Below are 17,820 nucleotides of genomic sequence, written 5' to 3'. Positions count from 1 at the left end.
GCCCCTTACTACATTAAATATATACTTACATCATGTTTATAAAACTTTAATAGAGGTGTTTGGATGTTTTTAAGAGCTTTATAGTCTCCTACAGGCTCCATTGTAAGCCGACTGTTGATCAAATGTATTTACTATTTATAATGCATTTTAAAAAATACATCCGTCAAGTTTTTTCATAATGACTGTGAACTATACGGAAAATTCCCCCCCAAAAAATGCAGGTCTCCTTTAACTCAAAACACTTCTCAAATCAAGTCTCCCATTTAGATATTTATCATAAATTTAAAAGCTCCACCAAAACAACACAATTTGAACACCTCGCATGCCTTTAAAAAATAAAAATAAAACCTTTCGTATAAGAAAAGAATGTACTTCTAACAACTGCAGTACTTTTGGGAAGTAATGTAATAATGTACGGTTTTAATCTTGGTAACTCCTTCCAGCACCTTTTCAATCGTTTCATAGTTAAAAATATCGCCTTTTTAAATGTAATTTCAACATCCTTGACTGGCCTCAGACCGATTCTGCTTCAGTGAGGTGTCGACAAGCAGTGATACGCTCAAATTGCTCCGGCCATTTTGCGACATGCTTTGCCATGTTTTTGATTAATTATTTCTTTAATTCAACGAATTAAACCCACTTTCTGTTTTTACGTTTTTGGAAAAGTAAAATTTTGTCCATCTTACGTCTAAGCCAGGGGTCGGCAATCCAAAATGTTGAAAGAGCCATATTGGACCGAAAATACAAAAAAAAAATCCATCGGGAGCCGCAAAAAATTAAAAGTCCTATATGAGTGTTATAATGAAGGCAAGACATGAATTAAGTGTCTATAATAGCTATATTAGCCTACTATCAAAGGCTGACGCAAATCTTCGTTGACAGAAATGTTGTATTTAATTTTTATTCTACACATTTTTTGCAACATTGGAAAACATTAGTAAAATGGAAGCTTCTCACAGGGTGAGATAACTTCTGGAAATTACTGGCTCAGAATGGCCAAAGGTATTGATGCGTGTGTCCAAGTTAAAGAAAACGGCAGGCTGTCTTCTAATGGATTTATGACAATCTTTTCAAGCTGGGTAACGTTTGCTGTGGTCTGGAACAACGTGGCACACAAACAACTATCAGAAATGCAGCCAATATTACATACACATAATGTGTCATGAGGCATGCAAATATAAATTAAATACACATAGGACATAAGTAAAGGATATTGAATGAACTCAAATATACCTAGAAACCAGGCATAATATGCAATCTGTACAGCTAGCCTAAATAGCATGTAAGCATCGATTAGCTTGCAGTCATGAATTGACCAAATATGCCTGATTAGCAGTACTCCAGCAAGTCAATAACCTCAACAAAGCTCACCTTTCTGCATTCACGCACAGCATAAAACGTTTGATGGACAAAATTAGACAAAAGAGTGGCATAAAACACGTCTTTCTGTGGCAGCATCGGAGAAAGTTGTACATGCAAACAAACCACGATGAGTTCAGGGATCGCTGAAATTAGTAGGACAAAACGGCGCTTGCCAAATACTCTCATCAGGGAAGCATGTATAACATAAACAGTAGGATTTCTAACAATTAGGAAGGTTTGTGGCATGTGTGTTCCTACAGAAAATATATTAAAACAAAATAATCCTAGTGGCTGCCTCGACCTCTTTCAGAGATGTGTGAAAATAGAATTCCATCCATGGATGGATGAATGGATTGGATTTTTTTTTTTCACACATCTCTGAAAGAGGTTGAGGGAGCCACAAGGGCGATGCTAAACACCACTATGGAACTCTCTACCTGACACTTTTGAAAAGTATACCTGCACTTGTCACTTTCAAAAAACAAACAAAAATTGTGGCTAGTTGAGCAACAATCGTGTTCCCTTGTTATCTAGTTTGCACTTTGTGTTATTATAATTTTTGTTTTTTATCTAGTTTTCACTTTGTCTGTATTATTGCTATTATCATTATTATCTTTGTCTGTATTATTAATATCATCATTATTATATACTCCTCTTTGCCTCATTCTTTTTATTTTCCTATTTTAATGTTAGATATGTGTTGTTGTTGACAAGTGTTGCAATTCATCTTCGGCTACAAACACTATGATGCATACATTGGATGACTGTTTCAGTTTTCTATGTTTCTGTATCCGTCCCTATTTCAAATAAACCAGAAAGTAAGTAAAGAGCTGCGGGTTGCTGACCCCCACTGTAAGTAAATGGCAACTCAAATGTTTGCTTGCAACTTAAAGCATGATTAGTCGAGAGACAACTCTAACTTTGAAGTTTAGGTACCACTGTATTACAAACCCCATTTCCATATGAGTTGGGAAATTGTGTTGGATGTAAATATAAAGAGAATACAAGGATTTGCAAATCCTTTTCAACCCATATTCAGTTGAATATGCTACAAAGACAAGATATTTGATGTTCAAATTCATAAACATTATATATTTTTTTGCAAATAATAATTAACATAGAATTTCATGGCTGCAACACGTGACAAAGTAGTTGGGAAAGGGCATGTTCACCACTGTGTTACATCACCTTTTCTTTTAACACTCAATAAACATTTGGGAACTGAGGAAACTAATTGTTGAAGCTTTGAAAGTGGAATTCTTTCCCATTCTTGTTTTATGTAGAGCTTCAGTGGTTCAACAGTCCTGGGTCTCCGCTGTCGTATTTTACGCTTCATAATGTGCCACACATTTTCGATAGGAGACAGGTCTGGACTGCAGGCGGGCCAGGAAAGTACCCGCATTCTTTTATTATGAAGTCACACTGTTGTAACACGTGGCTTGGCATTGTTTTGCTGAAATAAGCAGGGGCGTCCATGATAACGTTGCTTGGATGACAACATATGTTGCTCCAAAACCTGTGTGGACCATTCAGCATTAATGGTGCCTTCACAGATGTGTAAGTTACCCATGCCTTGGGCACTAATACACCCCCATACCATCACAGATGCTGTCTTTTGAACTTTGCGCCTATAAGAATCTGGATGGTTATCTTCCTCTTTGTTCCGGAGGACACCACGTCCACAGTTTCCAAATATAATTTGAAATGTGGACTCGTCAGACCACAGAACACTTTTCCACTTTGCATCAGTTCATCTTAGATAAGCTTGGGCCCAGCGAAGCCGGCGGCGTTCTTGGGTGTTGTAGATGAATGGCTTTCGCTTTGCATAGTAGAGTTTTAATTTGCACTTACAGATGTATCGACCAACTGTAGTTATTTACAGTGGTTTTGGGAAGTGTTCCTGAGCCCATGTGGTGATATATTTTACACACTGATGTTGGTTTTTGATGCAGTACCGCCTGAGGGATCAAAGGTTCCGTAATATCATCGCTTACATGTAGTGATTTTTCCAAATTCTCTGAACATTTTGATGATTTTACGGACCATAGATGGTAAAATCCCTAAATTCCTTGCAACAGCTCGTTGAGAAATGTTCTTCTAAAACTGTTCAACAATTTGCTTACAAATTGGTGACCCTCGCCCCATCCTTGTTTGTGAATTACTTAGCATTTCATGGAAGCTGATTTTATACCCAATCATGGCACCCACCTGTTCCCAATTAGCCTGCACACCTGTGGGATGTTCCATATTAGTGTTTGATGAGCATTTCTCAACTTTATCAGTATTCATTGCCACCTTTCCCAACTTCTTTGTCACGTGTTGCTGGCATCAAATTCTAAAGTTAATGATTTGCAAAAAAAAAAAAAAAAGTTTATCAGTTTGAACATCAAACACGTTGTCTTTGTAGCATATTCAACTGAATATGGGTTGACAATGATTTGCAAATCATTGTATTCCGTTTATATTTACATCTAACACAATTTCCCAACTCATATGGAAACGGGGTTTGTATATTGAATGTAAGTATTGGGACTGCATTATCATCTTCATATTTTGCACTTCTATAGAATGAGGTCATCACCGTCACCTCAGAAGCACCGACACACACTTGAGTCGACCCTGGGGGGGAATCCGTTTCATCAGAGCGGGACCTGCAGCTCTTCTCACCCACATGGACCAAGGCACACATCCTGCACCCTCGTTTGAAGTCGACGTGGATCTAGGCTTCGCTCTCTTCTTCCTCTTCGTTCTGTGTTTCTTCCTGCTGGTGACGGTGGTGCGATGCGCCCAAACGGTGGTGGACCCTTACGGCTCCATCTCCACCTCCACCTATCAAGAGGAGCAGATTACCTGAAGACCTGGAGAGGTACTTCCGTCCGCACTAAAGACGTAACTGCAAGTAAATATTCCCCCTGTGGACTGTTCACAAATTGCAGGGGTCAAGTGACTTTAAAGCACAACACAAATCAGACAAAAATATTTTCAATTATGTTTTAGTGTGTTTAATTTATGGATCTTTCTGCATCTGTGCCATTTACTTCTTGTAACATTCTCAAAATAAACATGAATATTTGTCCTTTTTACAACTCCAAATCTGACTCATTGAATCACTCCAACTGTGTAATAAGGGCAACTTCCTACTGTAAGAGAAATATGATTCATTTAAGAGACAGATGGAAAATAACAGTAATGAGTTTTTAAGCACAGACATAGCAAATACATGAAATATAGCATTTATGCTAGCATGTTTATACATTATAGTGATACAAAGGCTCACTGAGAAATTATTTTGGTAACAGGAATGTGCTGCTGGTATCTGTTGCACTTACAGCTTTATGCAAAGCGGAGGAGGATCTTTGCTTTGTGTGGCCTTAAACAAGATTTATTTTTTGGGGGGTAACACTTTAGTATGGGGAACATATTCACCATTTAATTAGTTGCTTATTAAAGTAACAAAGACCTCATTCAGAATTATTTGGACACTAGAGCAGTGTTTTTCAACCACTGTGCCGAGGGTGTGCCGTGGGAGATGATCTAATTTCACGTAATATTTTTTGCAAACCAGTAATTATAGTCTGCAAATGTGTTGTTGTTGTTGAGTGTCGGTGCTGTCTAGAGCTGGGCAGAGTAACCGTGTAATACTCTTCTATATCAGTAGGTGGCCGCCACAAGCTAATTTCTTTGTAAATGTCGGGAACTGCGGTCGGTGGAGTGCAGGTACAGTTGTGATCAAAATGATTCAACCCCCACACAATTTAGGTGTTTTAGCAAGTTGGACATTTATTCCGTATTTTGTTTATGGTCATATCAAATAAAGATGTGTCAAATAGACAAATGCAACTTAAATTGTAACACTGTATTTTACAAAATACCAAAAAAGGACATTTTTCTTAATATCTCATTGACAAAATGATTCAACCCCCTAGTTACATGCATCTTTAGTACTTGGTAGAACACCCTTTGGCAGTAATTACATCCTTCAAACGTGATACATAACCGGACACAAGCTTCTTGCAACCATCTACAGGTATTTTAGCCCATTCCTCTTGGGCAAAGGCCTCCAGTTCATTCATATTCTTGGGCTTGCGTGCTGCAACTGCCTTCTTCAAGTCCCACCACAGCTTTTCTATAGGATTTAGGTCTGGCGACTGTGAAGGCCACTCCAGAGTCTTCCAGCCCTTCTTCTGCAAGCACTCTGATGTTGATTTGGAGGTATGCTTGGGATCGTTGTCCTGTTGGAAGGTCCAACGTCTCCCAAGCCTCAGCTTCGTCACTGACTTCATGACATTTGCAGCTAATATATCCTGGTAGGAAATAAAATTCATAATGCCTTGAACGCACTGGAAATTCCCGGTACCTGAGGCAGAGAAACAGCCCCAAAGCATGACTGACCCCCCCACCATGCTTAACAGTAGGAAAGGTGTTCTTCTCTTTGTAAGCTTCATTTTTTCTCCTCCAGACATAACGTTGATTCATAGGCCCAAAGAGTACCACTTTTGTCTCATCACTCCATCGAACAGTTTCCCAAAACCTTTGGGGTTTGTCCAGATGATTTTTGGCATACTGGAGTCTATTTTTATTGTGCCTGGTAGTCAGAAGTGGGGTGCGCCTGGGAGTTCTGGCATGGAGGCCTTCATCTCATAGTACACGCCTTATTGTCTGGGACGAAACCTGCGTTCCCCCCTCTGCAATGTCCTGTTGTAGTTCCTCAGCTGTTACCCGGGGGTTTTTCACCACTGTACTGCACACAGCATCCTCTTTCTACCACGCCCAGGTAGTGTTTCCACTGTGCCTTTAGCTTTAAACTTGCGAATTATGCTCCCAACTGTGTCTTTTGGAATGTGTAATGTCTTTGCTATTTTCTTATATCCTTATCCTTTCTTATGAAGATAAATTACCTCCTTTCTTGACTTCTTTGACCACTCCCTGGACTTCACCATGTTGCAAATACACCATTGACCATCTACAAGAAGCTGAGCGTCACAGTCTTTTTCAATCACTTTTAGTTGTTGTTCGTTATGGTTCTAATCACATCTACAGGTGTTTTCAACACCTGATTGAAAATACCTTATTCAAATTCTATTCTTAAGAGTTATGATCTTCAAGGGGTTGAATAATTTTGTCAATGAGATATTAAGAGAAATGACACTGTTAGGTATGTTACAAAATATAATGTTGTAATTCAAGTTGCATTTGTCTATTTGACACATCTTTATTTGATATGACTATAAACAAAATACGGAATAAATGTCTGACTTGCTAAAACACCAAAATTGTGTGGGGGTTGAATAATTTTGATCACAACTGTAAAAAGGTGTCTGGTGAGTGCCCCTAAAAAAAGGCATTGAAGCTTAGAGAAGGCTATGCAGAATGAAACTAAAACTGAACCGGCTACAAAGTAAACAAAAACAGAATGCTGGATGACAGCAAAGACTTACTGTGGAGCAAAGACGCCGTCAACGATGTACATCCGAACATGACACGACAATCAATAATGCCCCCACAAAGAAGGACAAAAACAACTGAAATATTCTTGATTGGTAAAACAAAATAGATGAGGGAAATATCACTCAAAGGAAGACATTAAACTGCTACAAGAAAATACCCCAAAAAAAGAGAAAAAGACACCAAAATAGGAGCGCAAGACAAGAACTAAAACACGACACAGGAAAACATCAACAAACTCAAAATAAGATAAGTCACGGCATGATGTGACAGGTGGTGATAGTGATGCATGGTTGGTTATGGTTTTAAGTCATATCCAACAATTGTGACGACTTGACTGTCAACTGAGTTTTATTTTTTAATGATTTTTGCTGGTGGTGTGCCTTTGCATTTTTTAACGCCAAAGATGTGCTTTGGCTCAAAAAAGGTTGAAAAACACTGCACTAGAGGAACATGTTAGGTTTACTAATAAGCAATAATTCTGAGGTTAATGCGGGAAGACTCTTTGTTAATGGCTTACTGGTTGTATAATAAGGCCATGCAGACTAAGGCATTAATGAGTACTTAATGACTAATTAAGAGCCAATATGTTACTAGTTTGCATGTTAATAAGCAACTAATTAATGGTGAATATGTGTTCCCCAGGCAGCATGGTGGTACAGGAGTTAGTGCATGTGCCTCACAAAACGAAGGTCCTGAGTTGTCCTGGGTGCAATCCCAGGCTCGGGATCTTTCTGTGTGGGGTTTCCATGTTCTCCCCGTGAATGCGTGGGTTCCCTCCGGGTTCTCGGGTTTCCTCCCACTTCTAAAGACATGCACCTGGGGATAGGTTGATTGGCAACACTAAATTGGCCCTAGTGTGTGAATGTGAGTGTGAATGTTGTCTATCTGTGTTGGCCCTGCGATGAGGTGGCGACTTGTCCAGGGTGTACACCACCTTCCGCCCGATTGTAGCTGAGATAGGCTAAAAGGGAATAAGCGGTATGGATGGATGTATGCATATATGCATGTGTGTGGATATATATACATATATATAGATACATCTCTTATTTCTGTCTTTTTTTTTTACTATTTATATTACCATATTGTATATGCACCTTAGGAGATCTGCTCCAATTTTGTTGCTCTTTGAACCTGTTCACTGCAATGATGATAATAAAACTCTATTCTATTCTACTCAATTTGCTTAATTGTTTCAAAAACAAATTAGGTTTTTGCATGCAGTTTGTAATTTATGGATATTAAAAAGGGTTTTCTGATTATCTGATTCATGGATTATTGTTGATAGGTCATTATTATTATCATAATGCATCACAATACATTATTAGTGCATTTACTGGGGGGTTAAAATCTAGCGACGACTTGTTTCGAACTTTAACCAAGGTTCCTGAATCCACCACAGTTATGTTCTATGATATACAAAAGGGCAACTATAAACAGCTTTTTCCAATACCGGCATCGACCGCTACTACATATTGGCGCTGACGAGCTGCAGGGCCGCCATCTTTAACAGTTATACATCGCCATCTAGTGGCAGGATCAATGAAGTGTCAGCACATTTCATTCATCAGAACGTTCTGGATTTTCACGCGTGTTTCAATGAAAACGTCACGTATGTCGATTGGATGCAGTGCAAATGAATTGTCGCAGTTTAATATTCACAGTGGGTCGGCCGGTTGGTGCAAGAAGACGCAGAACGATACGATGCCATCGTGGTCTTCCTTGTTCTTTCTGCTGCTCAAAGAGTGGAAGACCTGTTCAAGATGGCGACCATATTTCCTGCGCCACAATATCCAATGTGTATATTAAAGACCATCACCAGCAACTGGCACCTGGACTGGGAAACGAGTCCGCTAAAGGAAGCATAATTACATTTGGAATTTAGTATCTTTATTTATAATTTTTTGGTTATTTTTTCAAATTCAGATTTGTTTTTCTTGAATATTGTTTTGAAGTAGTTCAAGCGTTTTATTATTTAGTTTTTCCTTATTCAAGCTTTGTATTATTTAGTCTTTCCTTATTTGTTTTTTTCCTGTTGTGTTTAAAAGCCTACTGAAACCCACTACTATCGACCACGCAGTCTGATAGTTTATATATCAATGATGAAATATTAACATTGCAACACATGCCAATACGGCCTTTTTAGTTTACTAAATTGCAATTTTAAATTTCCCGCGAAGTGTCCTGTTGAAAACGTCGCGGAATGCTGACGTGTACGCGTGACGTCACGGACTGTTAGGAAATATTAGCGCTGCGCAGACACACAGCTAAAAGTCGTCTGCTTTAACCGCATAATTACACAGTATTTTGGACATCTGTGTTGCTAAATCTTTTGCAATTTGTTCAATTAATAATGGAGAAGTCAAGGTAGAAAGATGGAGTTGGGAAGCTTTAGCCTTTAGCCACACAAACACACGGTGATTCCTTGTTTAAAATTCCCGGAGGGGAAGCTTTACTATGGATCAGAGCGGTCAAGCGAACATGGTTCCCAACCACTTGTCAACCAGCAGTTTTCGGTGAGAAAATTGTGGTAAAAAGTCGCCACTTACCGGAGATCAGCTGAGGTTGTGACGTCCGTACAGCTACCGTCGACTTCCATCAGACACTGGCCTCAAGACACCCGTGGATACACCCTTCTGACTATCAGGTACTATTAAACTCACTAAAACACTAGCAACACAATAGAAAGATAAGGGATTTTTTGCACGCTTTGAGACATCCCAATCAGTCACAGCCACCCATTAAGGACTTCCTGACCAACCGACCTCAGACAGTAAAACTTGGCCCCCATCTCTCCTCCCCCCGCACACTCAGCATCGGCTCCCCACAGGGCTGTGTGCTGAGCCCTTTGCTGTACTCCCTCTACACCCATGACTGTAGTCCAGCCCACTCGGAGAACACCATCATCAAGTTCGCCGATGACACAACGGTAGTGGGTCCCATTACAGGGGGGGATGAGTCTGCATACAGAGATGAGGTCCTGAAACTATCTGCGTGGTGTTCAGTGAATAATTTGGCACTGAACACCACAAAAACCAAGGAACTCATCTTTGACTTCAGGAAGAACACTGCAGATCCCGCCCCCCTCTACATCAACGGCGAGGAGGTGGAGAGAGTCAGCTCCTTCTAGTTCCTCAGCACCCTCATATCTGCTGACCTGTCCTGGACCCAAAATACAACTGCGGTCATCCGGAAGGCCCAGCGGAGACTCCATTTCCTGAGGGTGCTGAGGAAGAACAGACTGGAGAGACAGCTGATGGTGACCTTCTATCGCTCGGCTGTTGAGAGCCTGCTGACGTACTGCATCACAGTGTGGTACGCCAGCTGCACTGAAGCAGACAAACAGGCAATACAGAGGGTCATAAAGTCGGCACAAAAAATCCTCTGCTGTCCCCTGCCCTCCCTGAAGGACTTACACAACTCCCGTTACCTCAACAGAGCAAAAAACATTACCAAGGACAGCACACACCCTGGCTTCCACCTGTTCGACTTGCTACCATCAGGCAGGCGCTACAGGTGCATCAGAGCCAGAACAAACAGGCTCAGAGACAGCTTCTTTCCCAAAGCTGTCACCATGTTGAACTCTAACTTATAATAATAATAATTCACCCCTATACAATATCCTGCCCCAATACCCTACTGTGCAATACTACCCTTCCAGTGCAATACATCCGTCACTGATTGTTATTTATTACTTCGGTACTCCTGTCTTGTTCTGTATATTGTACAGTATTTGTATTTTGTACTTCTATAGTGTTTTGTATATTGTACAGAATTGCTTATTATTTTTATTGGATAGTAGTCTGTTTATTTCAATTGTTAGTTTTTCCTTTATTACTCTTATGTAATTTATTTCACCCCATATTTGTTCCCACTACCGCACCTTAAGTTGGAGTCTTTAATCTCGTTATATGCAAATATAATGACAATAAAGTTCCATCCATCCATACATTTTCTACCGCTTATTCCCCTTTTGGGGTCGCGGGGGGCGCTGGCGCCTGTCTCAGCTACAATCGGGCGGAAGGGGGGGTACACCCAGGAAAAGTCGCCACCTCTATATTCTATTCTATCATATGTCCCTCTTTAGGCTGTGGCCCTAAACGACAAGTGTTTATTTAACTCAGAAAAAATGTGAGGCTTCAAAAAAAAAAAAAAATGCTACCATTTGCGTAATCCAAAAATTAGCAACATAATTAATAGACAGATTTTGATTTTAAAAAATACAAAATAAATCCTGGAACATGTGCTTTTGTACATTTCATTATTGTTCATATATTCATTATTGTTGTTGGCATCCATTCCGTTACCATACAGTATAAACCGGTGGTTCTCACACTCTTCAAACCTCATAAAAGACTTGGCTCTCAAAGTACCAGCATAATGGCCAACATTAAAACACAGTAGCATGGTAGGCCTAAATATTCATTAAAAAAACAAGGCAGAGGTTTTATTTAACAATTATATTTAATATTTTTGGCCTCTGTGACATTACACTCAGTTTGAACTGTAACACTGTGTTTGAATATTCAGTTAAGTGATTATTTAGTGTACTACTAGATCAGGGGTCACCAACCTTTTTGAAACCAAGAGCTACTTCTTGGGTACTGATTAATGCGAAGGGCTACCAGTTTGATACACACTTAGATAAATTGCCAGAAATAGCCAATTTGCTCAATTTTCCTTTAATAAATAAATCTATATATATATTTTTAAAAAATGGGTATTTCTGTCCGTCATTCCGTCAAACTTTTTTTTTCCTTTTACGGAATGTTTTTTTGTAGAGAATAAATGATGAAAAAAAACACTTAATTGAACGGTTTAAAAGAGGACAAAAAAGGAAAAAAATTAAAATTACATTTTGAAACATCGTTTATCTTCAATTTAGACTCTTTAAAATTCAAAATTCAACCCCCCCAAAAAAAGAGAAAACTGGCCAAGTCTAATCTTTTTGAAAAAATAAAAAAAATAATTTATGGAACATCATTAGTGATTTTTCCTGATTAACATTCATTTTGGAATTTTGATGAAATGTTTTAAATAGGTTAAAATCCACTCTGCACTTTGTTAGAACATATAACAAATTGGACCAAGCTATATTTCTAACAAAGACAAATCATTATTTCTTCTAGATTTTCCAGAGCGAAAATTGTAAAAGAAATTCAAAAGACTATGAAATATGATTTTAATTTGATTCTACAGATTTTGTAGATTTGCCAGAATATGTTTTTTGAATTTTAATCATAATAAATTTGAAAAAAATATTTCACAAATATTCTTCGTCAAAAAAACACAAGCTAAGATCAAGAATTTCAAACATGGACGCATGTGAAAAAGTGCAATATACTTATCTGTACAGTGATCTATTTATTTATATCTGCACCTTATTGCTTTTTTTTTTTATCCTGCACTACCAAGAGCTAATGCAACGAAATTTCGTTCTTATTTGTACTGTAAAGTTCAAATTTGAATGACGATAAAAAGGAAGTCTAAGTCTAAGTCTAGTGTAAGTCTATTTTTTCTCTAAAATTGTCTTTATGAAAGTTATAAGAAGCAAAGTAAAAAAATAAATGAATTTATCCAAACAAGTGAAGACCAAATCTTTAAAATATTTTCTTGGAATTTAGAATTCTATTTGAGTTTTGTCTCCCTTAGAATTAAAAATAAAAAATTTACTAGCAAGGCCAGCTTACTAGTAAATAAATACAATTTTAAATTTAGAGGCAGCTCACTGGTAAGTGCTGCCATTTGAGCTATTTTTAGAACAGGCCAGCGGGCTACTCATCTGGTCCTTACGGGCTACCTGGTGCCCACGGGCACCGCGCTGGTGACCCCTGTACTAGATGGTCTACCATCCACTACCGCAATTTGAGAATCACTAGTATATACAAACAACCAACCATGCATGGTTTATATCGCTTATGTTTGGGTTTGGCTCCACTTTGGACGGGACTTTCGCTACTTTATCGGATCCACTTTGGACTGGACTCTCATGGTTACGTTAGGTCCACTATGGATTGGACTTTCACAATATCATGTTAAATCCGCTCGACATCCATTGCTTTCGGTCCCCTGGGGGGGGGGGGGGGGGGGGGGGGGTTGCCCACATATGCGGTCCTCTCCAAGGTTTCTCATAGTCATCATTGTCACTGTCACCGACGTCCCACTGGGGTGAGTTTTTCCTTGCCCTTATGTGGGCTCTACCAAGGATGTTGTTGTGGTTTGTGCAGCCCTTTGAGACATGTGTGGTTTAGAGCTATATAAATAAACATTGATTGATTGATGATTGATTGGTTTGTTTCCTGGTGTGTAAAATAGTGCTACAATATAGCAAACGTTGTGTAATTCGTAAATAAAAACAGATTACAATGATTTGCAAAACCTTTTCAACTTATATTCAATTATATGGACTGCAAAGACAAGATATTTAATGTTCGGACTGAGATATATATTTTTTTTTTTGCAAATAATCATTAACTTAGAATATTGCAAAAAAGTTGTCACAGGGGCATTTTTACCACTGTGTTACATGGCCTTTCCTTTTAACAACACTCTGTAAATGTTTGTGAACTGAGAAAACCAATTTTGGAAACTTTTCAGGTGGAAATATTTTCCATTCTTGCTTGATGTACAGCTTAAGTTGTTCAACAGTCAGGGGTCTCTGTTGTCGTATTTTACGCTTCATAATGCGCCACACATTTTTAACGTGAGATTCGGATAAGTCAATGTTATTATATTTGAAAAAACATTATATAAAAATGTGTAAAGTAATGGATTACACCAGTGTTTTTCAACCAGTGTGCCGTGAGATTCAATATGACGTGCTGTGGGAGATTATCTAATTTCACCTATTTGGGTTGAAATATGTTTTGCAAATCAGTAATTTTAGTCTGCAAATTATGTGTTGTTGAGTGCCGGTGCTGTCTAGAGCTCGGCATAGTAACTGTGTAATACTCTTCGATATCAGTGGGTGGTATCAATCAATCAATCAATCAATGTTTATTTATACAGCCCTAAATCACAAATATCTCAAAGGACTGTACAAACCACTACGACTACGACATCCTCGGAAGAACCCACATAAGGGCAAGGAGAACTCACACCCAGTGGGACGCCAGTGACAATGATGACTATGAGAACCTTGGAGAGGACCTCAAATGTGGGCACCCCCCCCCCCCCCCTAGGGGACCGAAAGCGATGGATGTCGAGCAGGTCTAACATGATACTGTAAAAGTTAAATCCATAGTGGCTCCAACACAGCCGCGAGGGTTCAGTTCAAAGCGGATCCAAGACAGCAGCGAGAGTCCCGTCCACAGGAAACCATCCCAAGCGGAGGCGGATCAGCAGCGTAGAGATGTCCCCAACCGATACAGAGGCGAGCGGTCCATCCTGGGTCCTGACTCTAGACAGCCAGTACTTCATCCATGGTCATCGGACCGGACCCCCTCCACAAGGGAGGGGGGGTGGGGGGACAGAGGAGAAAAAGAAAAGAAGCGGCAGATCAACTGGTCTAAAAAGGAGGTCTATTTAAAGGCTAGAGTATACAAATGAGTTTTAAGGTGAGACTTAAATGCTTCTACTGAGGTAGCATCTCGAACTTTTACCGGGAGGGCATTCCAGAGTACTGGAGCCCGAACAGAAAATGCTCTATAGCCCGCAGACTTTTTTGGGGCTTTAGGACTCACTAATAAGGCGGAGTCCTTTGAACGCAGATTTCTTGCCAGGACATACGGTACAATACAATCGGCAAGATAGCATGGAGCTAGACCGTGTAGTATTTTATACGTAAGTAGTAAAACCTTAAAGTCACATCTTAAGTGCACAGGAAGCCAGTGCAGGTGAGCCAGTACAGGCGTAATGTGATCAAACTTTCTTGTTCTTCTCAAAAGTCTAGCAGCCGCATTTTGTACTAACTGTAATCTTTTAATGCTAGACATGGGGAGACCCGAAAATAATACTTTACAGTAATCGAGACGAGACGTAACAAACGCATGGATGATGATCTCAGCGTCGTTAGTGGACAAAATGGAGCGAATTTTAGCGATATTACGGATCCAAGACAGCATATTGGTTTGGAGATGTCGGAAACAGCGGGAGGCAGTGTGCAGGTGAAAAGATGTCTAATGCTTAAACCAAAAATAAACAAAAGGTGAGTGCCTCTAAGAAAATGCATTGAAGCTTAGGGAAGGCTGTGCAGAAAACTGATGGCTACAAGGTAAACAAAAAAAAGAATGCTGGACGACAGCAAAGACTTACTGTGGAGCAAAGATGGCGTCCACAATGTACATCCGAACATGACATGACAATCAACAATGTCCCCAAAAAAAGCATAAAAACAACTGAAATATTATTGATTGCTAAAACAAGGAAGATGCGGGTAATAGCGCTCAAAGGAGGACATGAAACTGCTACAGGAAAATACCAAAAAAAAAAGAAAATGCCACCAAAATAGGAGCGCAAGATAAGAACTAAAACACTACACACAGGAAAACAGCAAAAAACTCCAAATAAGTCACGGGGTGATGTGACAGGTGGTGACAGTACACCTACTTTGAGACAAGAGCTATAGTGATGCATGCTTGTGTGATGAACACCCAGGAGCTGGTTGTGGACCTGGGAAGGAGGAGGAGTACTCCGGCGACCCCTGTTTCCATCAGGGGGGGTCGATGTGGACATTGTTGAGGATTATAAATACCTCGGAGTACACATCGACAACAAGCTGAATGGGTCAGTTGGTAGAGAAGGCCAGTAACGTGGTGGGAGTGGAGCTGGACTCTCTGGCAGTGGTGTCAGAGAGGAGAAGTCTAGCAAAACTTCTAGCCATTATGGACAACACCTCCCACCCCACTACACTCGGACCTTGCGGAGAGAATGAGCACGTTCAGTGGAAGGCTCAGACTCCCAAAATGTAACACGGAACGACACAGGAGGTACTTTATACCGACAACCATCAGACTGTATAACGCATATGTTCCTTGACTGCACTTAAATGTAGAATGTGTGTAGAATATATTTATATTATTCATATATTATATATGTATAATATATGTTATATATTATTTATTATTATTAATGTTTATTATGAGCGAACTGTGGTGCTGAATTTCCCCCAGGGATCAATAAAGTACTTTCTATTCTATTCTATTCTATTCTGTTCTATTCTATGCTTGGTTATGGTTTAAAGCAGGGGTGTCAAACGTACAGCCCACGGGCCGGATCAGGCCCGCGAACAGGTTTTATCTGGCCCGTGGGATGCGTTTGCTAAGTATACAAATTAACCTGAAATTTTTGAATGAAAGAAACAGTTCTTCTACATGTGTCTACTGGATGTTGCAATAGCAATTCTTTGTATCTCTGGAAGATGGTACATATGTACAAAATAAACCACATGATGTTAGTACATCAATCTAGGAAAATGATCAAACTACACACATGGCATACTGTAATTTGATTTTGATATTTTTTTATCTTGATGGATTGAAAATGAACCTCATTGAGTTGACTGATGAACATTATCACATCATTCATTCAGAAAATATAAATAACGACAAATAAAGATAGAATACTATTAACCGCAACATGTAAGTGTACAAAAACAACAACATTGTGATGTGTACATTTCCCGAATGTGCTTCTTCTATTTTTAAACACAGAAAACAATCTGAAGGTGTCTTTATTTTTAAGTTATCGTGCAGGGATTTTACCAGTCCGGCCCACTTGGGAGTAGATTTTTTTCCATGTGGCCCCCGATCTAAAATGAGTTTGACACCCCTGCTTTAAAGTCTTATCCAACAATTGCGACAACAACTTTTTACTATCAACTGCGTTTTGTTTTTTAATGATTTCTGCTGGTGGTGTGCCTCCGGATTTTTTTTTCACCCCAAAAAATGTGCCGTCGCTCCAAAAAGGTTGAAAAACATCGGCTTACACAAAATAAAATCCGCTACACCTCTCTGATACCGAAGTACATGTCAAACTACTTCCTTAACGTAAATGACCGCCATAACCAAAACACCAGGGGGAGCTCCACAAACCACGTTAAACCCAGATTCCGATCTAACAAAGGTCTTAACTCATTCTCTTTCTATGCCACATCAATGTGGAATGCACTCCCAACAGGTGTAAAAGTAAGTACATCTCTACATTCCTTCAAAACCGCTCTAAAACATCACCTCCAGGCAACTTCAACCCTTTACTAATACCCTCCTCCATTCACATCCCATCTGTCCGGATTATAAATAACCTAATGTATATAATCAAATGTACTTCTAATGTATTTACTTGCTCTTATGCTATCTGAACTCACTATGTTTTCTGCTGGCTGTACATATCCTACTAAGTAAGACCTACACTGTTTTAATGTCCATTTCTCTGTTGATGCAATTGTTGATGACTGAAGTACTGATATCAACCAAACCCCCCAGATTGTAAATAATGTAAATAATTCAATGTATATACTATGATGATTAACTTGTGTGATGACTGTAATATGCTGATAGTATATATTTGTACCATGAATTGATTAAAGTGGACCCCGACTTAAACAAGTTGAAAAACTTATTCGGGTGTTACCATTTAGTGGTCAATTGTACGGAATATGTACTGAACTGTGCAATCTACTAATAAAAGTATCAATCCAAAAAAATAAAAATAAAACCCCCACTGAAAATGCCATCAAAATAGGAGCGCAAGATAATAACTAAAACACTACACACAGGAAAACAGCAAAAAACTCAAAATAAGTCAGAGGGTGATGTGACAGGTGGTGACAGTATGTTAGCATTTCACCAATCTCGTGCACTTTGCAAATTATACGTCATTTCCATTGTGCGCAAGCAATTTGCATATCGCAAGACGAGATTTTGTTTGAAAATGGCGCGAACGTGCAAATGGATGGTTTGAGGACGGCTGAAGAAGAGTTTGCGGAATGATGCACAGAACGATACATTGAACAGAAGAAGAACAGCAAAACAGTCTCCCATCACTGCGCGGATGGCATCAAGGGTTAGGGTTAGG

At 39.3% G+C, this 17,820-nt stretch overlaps 1 protein-coding gene across 4 annotated transcripts in view; it reads left to right on the top strand.

Annotated features, from left to right (window-relative positions):
• Positions 1 to 4,455, top strand: part of LOC133539882 (ceramide synthase 2-like) — a 54,120-nt gene extending 49,665 nt beyond the window's left edge. For 2 of the 4 annotated variants that reach the window (XM_061882168.1, XM_061882167.1), the window contains exon 14: positions 3,930 to 4,455. In XM_061882168.1, coding sequence (XP_061738152.1) covers positions 3,930 to 4,068 — 139 coding nt within the window. In that variant the 3' untranslated portion in view covers positions 4,069 to 4,455. The remainder of the gene's footprint in view (positions 1 to 3,929) is intronic. The other 2 variants (XM_061882170.1, XM_061882169.1) reach the window with 1 other exon arrangement.
• Positions 4,456 to 17,820: the final 13,365 nt, after the last annotated feature.

The sequence above is a fragment of the Nerophis ophidion genome, linkage group LG21, assembly GCF_033978795.1.
Source record: "Nerophis ophidion isolate RoL-2023_Sa linkage group LG21, RoL_Noph_v1.0, whole genome shotgun sequence".
Classification (NCBI taxonomy): Eukaryota; Metazoa; Chordata; class Actinopteri; order Syngnathiformes; family Syngnathidae; genus Nerophis; species Nerophis ophidion.
Note: the sequence above shows the minus strand (reverse complement) of the source record. Positions and strands in the feature narration are given on the sequence as shown.